Source organism: Penaeus japonicus, unplaced genomic scaffold, assembly GCF_977035675.1.
Source record: "Penaeus japonicus unplaced genomic scaffold, GWHDUDI00000001_assembly GWHDUDI00000008, whole genome shotgun sequence".
Taxonomy (NCBI): Eukaryota; Metazoa; Arthropoda; class Malacostraca; order Decapoda; family Penaeidae; genus Penaeus; species Penaeus japonicus.
Genome location: NW_028234410.1, coordinates 38,946,566 through 38,963,478, shown reverse-complemented (window position 1 = coordinate 38,963,478; position 16,913 = coordinate 38,946,566). Strand labels below are relative to the sequence as shown.

Sequence of the window (16,913 nt, the reverse complement as noted above, 5' to 3'; positions counted from 1 at the left end):
TTAACTTTTAATGGATTACTGGAAACCTTTAACCTGTTCAGAAGATGCCCTGTGAAGCAGCCAGACAATGGTGTAATATCTTATTTACTTCGAATACTACGTTACTATTACATATATATACTTTTCATAGAATGATGATTGTGTATATCATTTCTGAAGATGACCTAAGGTATAATGACATTCGTTAAAAAAATAAATAAAAAATGTTTGATTGATTCTAATGACGGACTTAGCAAGAGAAAATTGGTTTCTTATTCTGTGTTGTCTTGTCCTGTCACATCTTGTATATTTTGTTTATCTCTCTCTCTCTCTCTCTCTCTCTCTCTCTCTCTCTCTCTCTCTCTCTCTCTCTCTCTCTCTTTCTTTCTCTCTCTATCTCTCTCTCTCTCTCTCTATCTTTCTTTCACTATCTCTCTTCCTGTCCGGCTGTCTGCGTGTGTGTGTGGTTGAATCTCTCTCTCTCTCTCTCTCTCTCTCTCTCTCTCTCTCTCTCTCTCTCTCTATATATATATCTATATATATATATATATATATATATATATATATATATATATATCTTTCACTATCTCTCTTCCTGTCCGGCTGTCTGCGTGTGTGTGTGGTTGAATCTCTCTCTCTCTCTCTCTCTCTCTCTCTCTCTCTCTCTCTCTCTCTCTCTCTCTCTCTCTCTCTCTCTCTCTCTCTCTCTCTCTCTCTCTTTCTATCTATATGTGTATGGTGCTGACCGCCCTGTGTATTCCACGGTGATGTGCTTTCCACGAGTCATCCACGGATCTTTATTTTGATCAAGTCCGTGAATCCAGCTCTTTGTATATGAAGATGCAAGATGGCATTGAAACCGAATGGAAAGAGAACGAGGGAGAGGGTGAGAGAGAGAGAGAGAGAGAGAGAGAGAGAGAGAGAGAGAGAGAGAGAGAGAGAGAGAGAGAGAGAGAGAGAGAGAGAGAGAGAGAGAGAGAGAGAGAGAGAGAGAGAGAGAGAGAGAGAGAGAGAGAGAGAGAGAGAGAGACAGAGAGAGAGAGAGAAAGAGAGAGAGAGAGACAGAGACAGAGACAGAGACAGAGACAGAGACAGAGAGAGAGAAAGAGAGAGAGAGAAAGATCCTACATACCATGTCACGCAACACCACAAAGCCCTTCGTAGTCACACGGACAATCTTCATCATATCTCTCCACATCTACGATAAAAAAAGGAAAAAAGGAAAGAAAATACATACATAATCCTTTGTAGTTGACAGCCTATGTATAACACTTTGAAGGGGTTATTGACCGCGCAATTTAAAAGATTCCTTAACCAAAACAAGATCATTTCAACAACACAAAGAATCCCTTACATTGAACAGTGACTCAATGAATAGCATCCGCCATATACAAGAATTATACAAAATAAAGCCAGAAAATCTAGTCATGTGAATAAAATGACTCAGCCAATGGCGGTGATCTTCCCTGCCAGACGTTCGATAAAATAATAGCTATTTGATATATTTGACATAGTGAATACGATGTAGATTGATTCAACCATATGTTTGGAGGTACAAGGTTCAAATGTAGTTGTTTTGTATGATGTGATTTAAGTATGATGTCTTTTATTTAAAGTTTTAGATGGCAGTACAACACGTTTCAGAGGAGTATAAATAGGAGGAAACTCGAATTTTTGTGGCAGTGCGGGGTAAACATTACAAGGTGAGGTGTACAGCAAGTCTTGTTACAATGCTCTTTGTTCTAATTATTTAACAGCGACTAAATTACACCGAGACTCACTTAGTATAACTAATATGCCACAGTATTTCGTATAAATCAGATCAAATAATTCATCCAATATCTCGCAAATCGTCATTGCGTCAGTAAGGAAGTGCGCATCAAAGACCAATCACAAATTCCTAGTTTCTCCTTTGTGTCAAATACCACAAAGAAAACACCCATTCCCCTTTCTAAAGCTATATATTTCTTCAAAAGACACACACAAAAAAACACAAGAATCCGAGAACAGCAACCGAAAATAATGACATTTAATGAGGTCATAGATTGTCACATGATCATTTCCGTTCATTATTTTTTTTCTTTTTTTCTTTAACAAAACTTTAACATCAACAACTTTCTAGAAGTTATCACGAGAGACTTTCTCTGATTAGAAGTTCGGTTAAGTTTTGAAGTTTGACATTAGGGAGAAGTCAAACCAGTTTTTTTTTTTTTCCTTTTTTTTTACTCGTTTTGTTGGGTTTGTGTTGCTATGGGCTGGTCTATGAGTTTTTATATTATTTCGTTATTATTCTAGTGGTTATTAGGGCTTTTAATCGGATTTTTGTGTTTGTTGGATGAATATTTGATGGAAAGGAATTTTTTCCTAATAATATTGGCTTTTTCTATTGTATTGACTTATGGTGTCCCTGTCAGTTTCTCGTTATTGACTTCTGTTCATTCCTCTGATGTTTTATTGAGTGAATTTATGGCAAATATGCTTCGATTTTGTATGTATTGTCAATTACTTTCATTTTTAAAGAGTGCTATTATGATGAGACATTAGAAGTAGCTTGCATTTTGCTTTCTGAAACAAAGAAAGTGTGAAGATTAAACCATTATATATAGATTGTGACTTTTTTAATGGTGATACACAACCCAACAAGTAACGGGAATGTATATGCATACTTAAAACTCCTTTTCCAACCAAAGGAGGTGATTAAATGTAGCTTAAATACACCACACAATAAGAGACTTAAAAAATAAGCCTGCTTAGCTTGTCAATTTATGCGGTCTTCATTGCCTAGAGAGGTTTAAATTCTCAAAGAGATGACTTAGATGAATAACTCACTAATGGTAATAGGATTGTCGTGTGAGAGATATGTGTAAGTGAGCGAGCAATTTCTCGAGTGGAGGGTAATTGTCTGGCATTTCGGTTACATAGTCGGATTTCAGTTGGAATTGTTTAGAGAAGGTGCTTGTAGTAGCTCACCAAATGAGACATGTTTTTCCATGATATTATGAAACAGGACACGAAACTTCCCTTGTTGATTAGTGGTCAATCTACTATCTAATGTTATCCTGTTAGCTTACGTGTCACGTGCTCCTTCCAGCATCCGCAAACCATTACTAATTACACAAAGACATGATATAGCTTGGACTGTTGTTATTATTTTTGAGTTAGTGTTTCCAGAGAGACCTATGAGCTCTATCATGTCCATGCATGTGCTAGAGCATTGTTTGCCATTGCCAGAGAGTCAACAGCAGCGAACAGACTATCAGGGAACACTCAGGGGCCTTTTGAATATTTTGTATCCTGATCATCTTATCCTTCGTTTTGTATTGTGGAATTTTCATTCAAAAAGGTTGTGTACTGGTACCCTTCTCAACCAGTGTCTAAAAGTCACAGACGGAAAGAATTTATATATATATATATATAGAGAGAGAGAGAGAGAGAGAGAGAGAGAGAGAGAGAGAGAGAGAGAGAGAGAGAGAGAGAGAGAGAGAGAGAGAGAGAGAGAGAGAGAGAGAGAGAGAGAGAGAGAGAAAAATATCTGTTCCTGGCTGTTACTTAGTAATAAATCATATATCTAATATCATAATGACCCCACATTAGGAGGGTAGACATCCAAGAGGTCAGAATGTAAGACTTTGAGTTAAACCTAATACCCATGAAAATGTAAGTTAAACTTTCACTTTAAACCAAGTCCTTCTCAGAATGCTACAACAGCAAAGGACAATCCTTGAGCATTTTATAGACGGTACATTCAAGGAAGTAATTTTACTCTTGTGTACGCATGTTTATTCATATATTCATACTAAGATTGTTAGTATTCAGCTTGTGTGTTAAATCCCTTGTGCTGTGCAAGCTTTAAGAGTCTTTAGTGCTATGGGATACTGTAGTACTTTTGAAGGCTTTTTGTTTTTGTTAATTTTTGTTTCTTCAGCAAAATGGGAACTATTGCAAATTTATGATGTAGTTATTTATGGACTTGCATTTTAGGAAAACCTCTTTCTCATAACTTGTAAAATGATCAGGTCCTTCCATATTTACTTGTTGAATGCTAATGGTCTCTAATCCTTTCAGATGAAATTCATAAGTGTAGCAGTTTTTGTGGCCGTTGTGGCATCCACATCGGCCGTGTCCTTCTTCTCTGTTGTTCTGGAGGAGTGGGAAGCCTTCAAGGTGAGCCTTGTTCTTTCTATGATTTACTCGTGTGTTTTGTTCTTCTTCATTTGATATGGTCCCTTTTGTGTGCCAATTGTATATATGTATTTCTAGTTGAATATTATATTAGATCCTTTGTCTACTGAGAGAAATCATGTAATCATTCATTCCCTTATAGTCTTGTGTCTCACAAGAGTTCCTTCTCATTCCATTTTAGTCATTATTTGTCTAAATATCTCTGCCCAACAGCTCGAACATGGCAAAAAGTACGAAACGGACGTGGAGGAGTCGTTCCGCATGAAAATCTTCACAGAGAACAAGCACAAGATCGCCAACCACAACAAGGGCTTCTCACTGGGACACCACACGTACAAGCTCAAGATGAACAAATACGGAGATATGGTTAGTATGGTGGAGTCTGGGGTATGGTTTGGGATTGGGCTATGAGTATGGTTTGAATTTGAGGTAAAGATAGATTTAGTATTGGAATTCTTGTAGAAAAAAAAATATGAGAAATGCATTACCATATATTTTTCTACAACAGTCTTTTATGATAGCTTGTAGAGATTGTACAAGTGATAGATTTGGGTCTGAATTTTATTACTGACCTTTGACGCTTCAAAATTCTCCCCCTAATCTCACTTCCTCTCTCTCTCGACCACAGCTCCACCACGAATTCGTCTCAACCATGAACGGCTTCCGTGGCAACCACACTGGGGGCTACAAGACCAACCGCCAATACACCGGAGCCACCTTCATCGAGCCCGATGATGACGTGCAGCTGCCCAAGCAAGTTGACTGGAGGACCAAGGGGGCCGTCACACCCATCAAGGACCAGGGCCAGTGCGGATCTTGCTGGGCCTTCTCTGCCGTGAGTGTCGTGGAGAGGTGTTGGTTTTGTGGTTTGCGGTCGGGAAGAAGAAATTTTTTGGCATTTCATTATTAGTTTTTATTTTTATTTATTTATTTATTTATTGAAAGAGAAGTCAAATTGTTTTTTTCAGTATTCAGATAGCTATTAATTTTCTCAAATGTTAAAAGGAGTCTTTTAGTATTATATCATCTAGGATGATGATTCATGTTTAACTATTATTATATAAGGAAAAAAACAAGTAATATTATAATGTTTTGTTAAATGAAGAGGAATACTGGGCAGACATTAGTAATAAAAGAGATTCTCCTCAATTGAAACCCCTTGTTTTGCAGACGGGCTCCTTGGAGGGACAGACCTTCCGCAAGACCGGACAGCTGGTGAGCCTCTCGGAGCAGAACCTGGTGGACTGCTCTCGCAAATTCGGCAACAACGGCTGCAATGGTGGACTCATGGACAATGCCTTCGAATACGTCAAGGAGAACGGAGGCATCGACACTGAGGATGTCTACCCTTATGACGGAGAGGTGAGGAACAGCAGGAAGTAATAGGGTAGGAAAAGGGTACTGATAGCAAGTGCTTGATTATACACTTTTTATGTGTGGTAGGGATGGGTCATTGTCTTTGTCACTGTATATAGTATTTGTTAAGTAGTCTTTTCCTTTTTTATAAGCTTCAAGGCTTCAGATGTTGATATTGAATTATCTTTATTCTTAAAGTCAGGTTTTAAGTCAAAATATTACTCCCATTCTTTTGAAAGCCTGTATAAAGACCCTATCAAACCTTGACTACTGTTTGGAAATTAATTTCAAGTGAATCTATTTCATCTTTCAAAGCCTCGCATACAGATAAATATTCAAAAATGAATTGATAATGAGTCAAAATACTTGGACCCAAATTATGACAGTGAACATTAACAGGATGAGAAGTGCCACTACAATCCCCGAGGTGCTGGCGCTGAGGACAAGGGCTTTGTCGACGTCCGCGAGGGAAGCGAACACGCCCTGAAGAAGGCCGTTGCCACCGTTGGCCCCGTTTCCGTGGCCATTGACGCTTCTCACGAATCCTTCCAGTTCTACAGCCATGGTAGGTCTTTTATGTGTTTATTTTATTTGTTGTGCATCTTTTGATAAGAAGGTTCCCACTCCCGCTTTATGTCATTAGACGAGTCAGCACTCATAGCTGACAGAGACCGGGCAGCCTCGTGCATATAGCCCGGGCGAAGCGATGTCTTCGCAAATTTGTCTGAACTGAACTGATTATGTCAATAGGATGAAATGGGGCACTATGGAAATATGCTTCTATGCACATTGAATAGTATTTGGCAAAAATAATTTTAGAAAAGTGTCCAGATTATTCGCATTATTCATATGCAAATTAAAAAATTTGAACTGATCAAAAGTCAAATTAAAGTAGACCAAAGGAGGCATTTTTCTTATAGGGGGGCTGTATCTGTAATTCCTGATAAATTTTAATAGACAAAGATTATCAATATTAGATGGAACACGAATGAAACAGATTAAATTCAATGGATAATATTCCCTGACAAGGATTGGAATCCCTTCCACTCAAGGTTTGGCTCAGAGTAAGCAGTACTAAACCAAGTAGACTACAAGTGGAGTGATTCCTTGTCAGGGAGGTCATAAACAAAACCACATCTCTTCATTGCATTTGGCATTGGGACGTATAGATCCTAACACCCGTATTCCTTGCAGGTGTTTACATCGAACCAGAGTGCTCTCCCGAGATGCTCGACCACGGTGTCCTTGTCGTTGGTTATGGCGTCGACAATGACGGCACTGACTACTGGCTGGTCAAGAACTCCTGGGGCACAACCTGGGGTGATGAGGGCTACGTCAAGATGGCCCGCAACCGCGACAACCAGTGCGGTATTGCCTCCTCGGCCTCTTTCCCTCTTGTTTAAAGGGTGGAAAATGGGAAGACCTTAAAGCTGTAGTTCATGTTTACCCTAGTACATTTCTTTTCCCTCCTCCTTGTGGATCAATGCCCCTAGACCATGCAATTAGCAATACTTCTGAATTCTGTGCACTAAGTTTCATCTTGTGTGAGTTCCACATATAGAGGGTACTGTGTTCTTAGAAAAAAAAAAAAACTTTTACAATGGTCTTTATCACCATCTTCAAATATTTGATATCTTAAATGTATGATAAAAACAATTTCACCATTTAGAAAGGCAACCTTTTCTAATTCATTCTTTCCTTGCACGCGAGGAACAGGTTAGGGCTTTTTATTTTTGTATCAAGAGTTGTCCCGTGTCATAGCATTTAGGAAACGTGAATCTTTGCTGTTCATTTTTCTAACCCGGAAGAGTCGATTCGGCTGCCTCGTCAGGGAAAGAAAGGCTCACTAACTGCAAGGTTGTGTGGGAGTTCTCTCTCCTCTCGCCGCTTGACAAGAGGATTGGTCTCCAATTGAGTTTGTCCATTGTGTCGTCGGGTGTTTTCGTGAGCCATATTTGTAGGTTAAATATATGGAAAGGAAAATGTCTCTGATCCTAGAAATTTGAACAGGGGGAATTGTGTATCAGAGTACACACCTGTGATGATAAAATGTGCTATGTAGTTTTTCTTAATAAATATTTAAAAGTTGTTTTAGTGTTACTATTCCCGTTTGCCAGCATCTTTTAATTTTATTTATTCTTATGCAAGAAATTGGGTATTTTTTTTACCATAGTTCTAGATAAAAGTTTTGTCTACTAAACTGCATGGAGAAAGACATGAACACAACACACCCACTAATTGTCATATCAAATTTGATGAGAAACACTATTTCACATTTCCACTAGGTATCACAGAACAAAGAGGAAACAATCTGTTTAGTTAAAGTGACTGGAAAAAGAATAAAGATTTCATTTCAGGGAGAATTACCTTAAAAGTGAAAATAACCTGTAACAAAGAAGACATTTAAGAGATTTTGTTTCCTGACCTTAATTCTGATTAACAAAGACTTATGCAAATCTTCTCTGCATATTTTTATAGATACACTGACTGGGTAACTCGTTGCAATTAGTTGCAATTCAGAAGTGGATCCTGCTCTTCAGGCACTATTATTTAATGCATCATAATAAATGAACAAAGTGACTTGCACTATAGTGTGTTTACCTCACCACAAAGGAAAGCTTTATGCAAAATAAGGTTTCCCGAAACGTTAGACTTTCGAAATTGTCTTAGATTTTAACTTCGTAGAAGGTAAGAGTGTTTTGCCGTTCACAAAGTTTCTCTTACATAATCAATGCAATATATAAATGGGCATAACAATATTTTTAGATATATGTAACGATATAGGTAATATTGATGTAATTACTTTGCTCAGCACATGTTAAATTTTTATTTGAATGAGTAAATACTCGTGAATGATGTGCTTACCTCAGGTTTGTTTTTGTTTATATGGAAATTTGATTGTCATGCCAAAGCTTTTGTTGATGTCACATAACAATAGTAATTTGGCATCTATTAAACATTTTCAGGAAGATATTCAAATGAAATCTCTTCTTTGTGAAAAAAAATTCGGTATTTGTTGAATTTCCGAGATTAATATATAGAATTGCAAAATATATGTAATGTACAAGCAAGTATTGTTTAATTTTGATTATTTATTATATGGAAGATATATTTACAGTATACATCTTTCATTGCCTCTATGCAACTACAAATAAGAAGTGTTTGAAAATATTATGATAAACTTTCATTTTTTACCAATTCATGGCAAAACATTTTGGATGAAAGGCCAGAAGAACAACAAAAAGACCTGGCAAAATACAAAAAATAAAGTATACACAAGATGATTAACAACAACGATTTTAAAATCCTTGTTTTCATTTCTAGGTATGGTGAAATCACAAATCTTATTCTTGCATAATGTGGGGATTTCTGCACTACATGTTCATGAATAAAGTATTGTAAACTCTCCTCCATCAGTACATTTAGTATTTACTGATTATTATTATTATTTATTTTTATTATTACTATTTTTTTATTTATTTTTATTATTATTATTATTTTTTTTACAGAACTCATTTTTATTTCTTCCTGCTTCTTAAATAATGTTAGCATCAAAGTTCTACATGAACTTTGATGAAAAGACGGAATGAAAAAAAAAAAATCAATACTGCATATTTAGAGTGTGACAGACATTTTAGAGGGATTTTTGAATGTCTTTAAATATTTTTTGGTTGCTCAAAATCTTTAGATTGAAATATTATACCACCCTGACCTCTCACGCTTGAAAATGAATGTCTGTACAAAACATTTTATGTTGGAAGTGAATAACAGATTAATAAGTCTTCAACATATATACATACTTAAAATTCTTGAAAGCTTAATAAAGAAATACTGAACAACATTAGGATATCTATTCGAGTTATCTAAATAAACTCAAATAAGCAGAGATGAAATTAAGAGGCACTTTAAATAGCGGCAAAATGGAATTAAAAATGCTTATCATTTTTATGTCTAACTTTAAACTAAATGGCCGCAGTCCTAACATTTAAATATACTTAACTCCCCAATGGTCGAGTTTATTTTAATTACTACAAGTTTTATTGATCAAGATTAATATTATAATTCGTTATTTAATGTTAATACCCTCCTATAGTTTATAAACTCAATAGCTGTCATATGCATTTGCTATAGTTTGGGTAGGCTAGAAAATGGCATTTTTGTGATCATATAATTTGTTATAAAATCCTGATTTTTTTCCCATAGAGTTTTCATTCCTTGTCATTTATTGAATAAAATGAGGATGATAAGATTTCTGAATTGCGTAATTAATGGATTAAAACAATAATACATTCATTCTTATGTGATATTTTAATGTGTATAATTTTGAAAATATTTTTGCCAAAGCTCACCAAAACCTCTTTACAAAATCAATAACGAACATTTGATATTCCCGTTAATAAAACTTCAATTCTTAAATCTGAATCCAAAATAGTGATATAAAAGGCTTAAAAAAACAAGATATACTGATAGCGATTAGTGCCTGGAAGAATTACAATAAACCATATAGTATTCTATAAAAAAAAAAAAAAAAAAAAAAAAAAAATGAATGACGATGGATAATTTCACAGCAAATCATAACCAACTCCTGATTTTTACTTTTTGTCACATAAAATTCTAACCTTTTCCCCACTGGTTAACAAACAACGTTTTCTACCACTTTCGTGATACTAAAGAAAATTTGGTTTAGCAGGTACCACCTACTGCTGTTCTTCACAAAAATATAAGTCCACTTTTTAAAAATGAAGCTGATTGGTTCATATAACTATCTATTTCCGGTATTCATTATTATTATCATTATTATTATTATTATTATTATTATTATTATTATTATTATCATCATAATTTTGTAATTTGCTGGTAAATGTTTTAAGAATACGGTAACGGAAAAAAAGAAAGATGAGACAACAAAAAATGGGTTATATTCAGTGTTATATAAATATAGGAACTAAAAACATGAAAATACGTATTGCCTATTTTTGTTAGGGTTTATATAGTTATTCCTGGACTCAACCGTGTGAATAAATCAGGTTAAAATAGTATGCTAATATTTCTATTTGTGAAACGAAAGGAAAGGCTTTAAGAATATTTCATATATTCAATCACAAAAAAAAAAAAAAAAAAAACGTAAAAGGAAATCGTGAAAACGGATATATTCAAAATCAGATAATTAATGGACCTTATTTTAATCACACAGCAAAATGGACTTATGTTTTACTAGTTAATCAGTAATATTCAGTTCATGAATGACGATTAAAAAGAAATTTCTTGGAATAAAGCTTTTTTTCTTGCCCATCACACAGCCGGTTTATATGATTACAAAAAAAAAAAGAGAAAAAAAAAATACAATGCAATGGATTGGTAACATTTTGCGAGTTAAGAAAACTTACACTATATAGCAATACATTCAAATCTGAACGACTGGTAAATATGATCAACGTCATATCTATATTAGTTCTGGGTAATTTAATCTAAGATTAGGCGGAATTACCAAAAATATAACAATGACTCCTCAGTTCCTGTAGCATTTCCGTTAAGAAGTCGACACTTTGTCCTATCCATCCTTGCTCTTTTCGGATTTATCTTTTCGTCTTCGCTCACCTCCAGTTGAGCAAATCCGAAATTTAAGATTACCGCTGACTGAATAGAAGTAAAGAAAAATCTACATATGGTTCAAATACCAAACTTCCACTTGACACACACAAATTAGTGAGAAATTTTCCCGAAGTGGCAGCGCTGCCCGAGCCAACCAAGGAGAGCCATGACAAGTGTCTTTTCTTGACTGAAGGTCCAACACTCACATGCAAAACGTTTGTATTTATTTCTGACTTATGATTATTATCGGGTTTTCCCCAAATATATATATATATAAGTTAATACATAGGTTTTGTCTCATTATACTAAAATACTAGTTGAATTCTTTTTCCACTGAAGAGAACCAAGCTGTTGAATAGGACGGAGAGGCGACTGCAGGGAGCAAGAATTTGAAAGAATTTGAACATAGAAATTATATATCATATCAGACGTTCAAGCAACCGCCTTAGACCTCACTGAGATCATAATTACAGCTGCGGATTCTGACACTCCGTTCAGTTAATTTAACCGCCGAAGAATGGTAGAGGGGAAAGGAGCATTGGGGCCTTCGAGCACTCTATCTATTTCGTTCTTGTTTACCATCTGGTAGAAACCGTTATAATCTTCGGTTGCCACGCTCTTCCAAAGTGCCAGGCCCCGGGAAATAAGTATATCTCTCACCCTATGATTGAACCGTTTTGGTAAACACCCAATTTACAGATTGGGATTAACGATATGATATATAGTAGGAGCTTTGTGAAGCCTTAAATACGTAGAGGAGGCTTGGTGAGTTTTCTTTCCCTCACCAAAGCAAAAGAGGAAATAAATTTTCCGTGACGCACTAACATATTTCACGTCGATTTTATATGATATGTAACGACTAATTAATAAGTCATCTCGAAGCTGAATTAACAGTTCACGGATTAAATATAACTATACCCGGTTAAAAAAAAAAGAGGGTAAAAAGCTCTTTCAAAAAAGACATTTGAAATACAAACAAGGGCATGAAGTTATTCAAGATCAAAGACTGTGTGTGTGTGTGTGTGTGTGTGTGTGTGTGTGTGTGTGTGTGTGTGTGTGTGTGTGTGTGTGTGTGTGTGTGTGTGTGTGTGTGTGTGTGTGTGTGTGCATCAGTTTCAGTGCGCATATTAACCCACACGCGAGGGTAGGTATTCACTTCAGAGCCAAAGGGAGAAGCAGATGTTACCGGTTTTGGCTCGCTTATCAATGTAAATGCGTCATTAGACTTTCTTTCATTATTTTTGAAATATATTTTTACGATCTATTTTTTTCTCTCAATGTTTTGAAATTTAAAGATATTTGTAGGAAGTGAATTACTGGAAGTTAGTCATTTTTTTATAATCATTTATGATACGAAATCTATAGATTTCTTATTATAATGCACTTTATTCTCCTATTCCAATTATCTATTTTTTCCATTTCCTTTTGCCTTTCATTTTGTAAATAGTTTTGATAATTCTTATTCTCCCTAAAAATACTTTTTCACAATCGAGCATTTTCCAATTCGATTCACACTGTTTTCCTCCCCCTCCCCCTCCCTCTTCCTCCTTCTCCTCTCTCTCCTCTCCTCCTCTTCTCCCTCCTTCCCCCTCCTCCTTCCCCCTCCCTCCCTCCTCCTCCTTCTTCTTCCTCTCCTCTTCCTCTCCTTTCCCCCTCCCTCCCATTCCCCCTCCCTCTTCTCCCTCCCTCCTCCTCCTTCTTCTCCCTCCCCCCTCTTCCCCTCCCTCTTCTCCCTCCTCCTTCCCCCTCCCCCTTATTCCTGCGTAACCCTCTTTCCTCACTATCTATATCGTCCTCACCTCCTCCTCCTCCTCCCCTCCCCTCCTCTTCATACCCCCTCTCGCCTCTTCCCTTACACTCGCTTTTATGTCTCCCCCCTCTCCCTACCCTCTCCTTTCCCCTCTCTGTCTCTCTCCTTCTCTCTCCCCTCCCTCCTTCTCCCCTTTTCTTCCCCTTTCCTCTCCTCCTCCTCCTCCTTACCCTCCCCTTTCTTTTCCCTCTTCTTTCCCTTCCCTTTTCGCTCTCTCCCCTCCCCTCTTCCTTCCTCCTTCCCAGCTTTTTCCCCTTCCTCCTTCCCTCTCACTACCTCTCCTTCCTCCTCCCCCCTCCCTTCCCCCTCCCTACCTCTTCCCCCTCCCTACCTCCCCCCTACCACCCCTACCCTCTCTCCCTCTCTCTCCATCTGGTTCTTCCCTGAATTGGCCTACACCCTCCACCCACCCTCCACCCACGCTCCACCCACGCTCCACCTACGCTCCACCCACGCTCCACCCACGCCAACCTATTTCTCTCATTGTATGTTTACTTATCGCTCTATCTCTTTATGTGTATGTTTGTTTGTGTTTGTTTCCGTGTCTCTCTCTCGGTCTCTCTGTTCACGGATCTCTCTCCCTCTTCCTATCTGTCTGTTTTAATCTCTGTGTGTATTTCTATGCTATTTATTTTCTATCTTATTTTATTTCTATTTCTGTTGTATTTCTGCATGTCTCTCTCTCTTTTTCTCTCTCTCTCTTTCTCTCTCTCTCTCTCTCTCTCCCCCCTCTCTCATATCCCCTCTCTCTCTCTCATCTCCTCTCATCTCCTCTCTCTCCTCTCCTCTCTCCTCTCTCCTCCGATAATGAAAATATTAATGGTGTTGATAGTGATAATGATGATAATAATGGCGATAATAATATCACACACACATGTATATATGTGTGCATGTGTGTATGTGTGTGTGTGTGTGTGTGTCTGTGTATGTGTGTGTGTGTTTGTGTGTGTGTATGCGTGTGTATGTATGTGTGTGTGTGGATGTGTGTGACTGTGTTGATGTAACTATTTATATAAATATGAATATAGCAAAACCAACTTAGATTAGTGCCAACTAAATTGACAGTTAGAATACCATTCAATAAACATACAAATATAAGTTAATCTGAAACCCTCGTTTAAGTGAGAAGTCAGGGGGGGGGGGATTGCAAGCTCTCTGCACATGACTAAGACATGAATTGCAAACAGGAATAGAAACGAACGCATTCTACAATAATAGCTGGTAGACGTAACGAGTCAAATGAAAATCAGGATGCGCAGCGATTTGAACCATCTTGTTGTGCTGTACTTTTGTCTATTGTTTTTCTTTTAATAATTTTGTTTGAGTTGTTTCACATAAAAATATATATATATTATTTATAAATTATCGGTGTCTGTGCGATGTTTATGGATTTGTGCTGGAGTTTTCAAATGAAGTAATTTGTTTTTTATCTCTCTCTCTTCTTTTCTCTTTCTATCTCTTTTCTTTCTGTTTCTTTCTGTTTCTTCCTCTCTCTCTCTCTCTCTCTCTCTCTCTCTCTCTCTCTCTCTCTCTCTCTCTCTCTCTCTCTCTCTCTCCTCTCCTCCCCCCTCCCTCTCTCTCTCTCCTCTCCTCTCCTCTCCTCTCCTCCCCCCTCCCTCCCTTTCTCCCTCCCCTCCCTCCCTCCCTCCCCTCCTTCCCTCCCTCCCTCTCTCCATCCTTCCTCCCCTCCCATTCTCCCTCCCTCCCTCCCTCTTCCTCCCTCCCTCCCTCCCTCCCTCCCCCCCCCTCCCTCCCTCCCTCCCTCCCTCCCTCCCTCCCTCCTCCCTCCCTCTCATTCTCCCCCTCCCACCCCCCTCCCTCCTTCCCTCCCTCCATCCCTCCCTCCCATTCACCCTCCTTCCCTCCTTCCCTCATCCTCCCTCCCTCCCTCCCATTCACCCCCTCCCTCCCTCCCCCCTCCCTCCCTCTTCCTCCCTCCCATCCCCCTCTCCCTCCCCCGCCTCCACCTGAGCATCTTAATTAACCTCTTTACCCGAATGGCATCAGGACAAGTGGCTGTATACCCCCCCCCCCCTCCCCCCCCGACGCCCTCGTTCGACCCTGGCCTAGTGCTCGAGGCCAGTCACGCCTTTATATAAATAAATACAGGCAGACTATCAGCTGATCGTGCTATCGCTCGTCTACCGCACGTGGCCTCTGGATAACGCGTTGCAGATCGGCCATGTATTTCGGTGGGTATAGTGACCTGGTTTCTGGGTATGGTGTGGTTGATGATGTATATATATCTATATATATATATATACATATATATATATATATATATATATATATATATATATATACATATATATGTGTATATATATACATATATATATATATATATATACATATATATTTATATATATATTATACACACACACACATATTCATACAAGCACTGTCATGTACAGTAATCCCCCCTCCGCGTGTCTGCGAGTGTCAGTCACACCGCCCGGCCGCCCGAGGGGTCACGCTCCCTCGATTTAACAAGAGAGACTCATCGAAGAGCAACTGGCGACTCAGAGACTCCTCTCGCCGACTCACCGAGCCACGTCGCGTCGCGTCTCCTCCTCCTCCGCCGCCGCCGCCGCCACGACCCGCCTCGAAATAGCCGTTTTCCGCGGAAAATAGTCCGCTAGTACAATCTTGATCTGTCTCTCGCTCTCTCTCTCTCTCGCTCTCTCTCTTTCCCTCTCTCTCTCTCTCTCTCTCTCTCTCTCTCTCTCTCTCTCTCTCTCTCTCTCTCTCTCCCTCCTGTCTCTCTCTCTCACTCTCCCCCTCCTCTCTCTCTCTCTCTCTGTTCTGTCTGTCTCTCTCTCTCTCTCTTCTGTCTCTCTCTCTCTCTCTCTCTCTCCTCTTTCTCTCTCTCCTCTCTCTCTCTCTCCTCTCTCTCTCACTCTCTTTCTCTCTCTCTTCTCTCTCTCTCTCTCACCTTTCTCTCCTCTTTCTCTCTCTCTCTCACTCTCTATCTATCTATCTATCTCTATCTCTCTCTCTCTCTCTCTCTGGCGTCCCAGCGGTGCACGTGGCGGGGTGGGGGGTGGGGGTGGGGTGAGGGGAAGAAAGTGGGGGAGGGGGGGGGGGGAGGGGAAGAGGGGGGAGTGAGTGAGGGGATAGGGAGGGAGAGGGGAAGAAGGGGGAGGGGTGGGGATGAGGGATGAGAGGGGAGGAGAAGGGGGTGGGGTAGGGTGGGGGTGAGGGTGATGGGGGAGGGTAAGAGGGGGCGGGGTTGAGAGGTGAGGGGAAGAGGGGGAGGGGTGAGTGGGATGAGGGGAGGGGGAGAAGGTGAGGGAATAGGAGGGGGTGAGGGAGAGAGGTGAGGGGGAGGGGGGGAAGGGGTGAGGCAGGTGGGAGATTTGCTTGTTCGTTTTTGGAGGAAAGAGACAGGTGGAAGGGATTTTTGTATTTTTTTTTACTTCGTCTGAATTCTTTTCTGTGTTTTTGTCTTTTATTTTGTTTTCTATAGCTTGAGGGAGGGTGAAAGAAGGAGGTGGGGAGATGGAGAGAGAGAGAGTGAGAGAGAGAGATAAATAGAGATAGAGAGACAGTGAGAGAGAGAGCGATAGATAGAGATAGATAGAGAGAGAGAAAGAGCAGAGGGAAGAGAGAGAGAGCAGATAAAGAAAGAAAGAGAGAGAGAGAGAGAGAGCAGAGATAAAATAAAATTAACAGACAGATGTCAAGAAAGAAAGGAATGGGGAGAGCAAGAAAGACAAACTGAGAAAGAAAGAAAGAGTAGAAGTAGGAACAGGAAGAGGAGGAAGAAGAAGAAAGAGAATAATAATAAGAATAAGGAGGAGGAGGATGAATGATGATAATAATAATGATAATAATAATAATAATGATAAAAATGATAATAATAATAAGGAAGAGTAGGAGGATATGGAGGAGGAGGAGGAGGAAGAGAAGAAGGAAGAAGAAGAGAAGGAGGAGGAGAAAGAGGAAGAAGAATATTAGGAAGAGGAGGAGAAGGTGGAGCCAAAGAGAATGAGAA

General features: G+C 39.1%; 1 protein-coding gene across 1 annotated transcript; it reads left to right on the top strand.

Moving 5' to 3' along the window:
* The first annotated feature begins 1,549 nt into the window (after positions 1–1,549).
* CtsL1 (cathepsin L) lies at positions 1,550–7,605 on the top strand. Its single transcript, XM_043020647.2, has 7 exons — positions 1,550–1,682; positions 4,045–4,143; positions 4,375–4,527; positions 4,790–4,996; positions 5,332–5,523; positions 5,917–6,082; positions 6,712–7,605. Exons 2-7 carry the CDS (start codon positions 4,045–4,047, stop codon positions 6,918–6,920), a joined length of 1,026 nt encoding a protein of 341 aa, XP_042876581.1. The 5' UTR covers positions 1,550–1,682; the 3' UTR covers positions 6,921–7,605.
* The last annotated feature ends 9,308 nt before the right edge of the window (positions 7,606–16,913 follow it).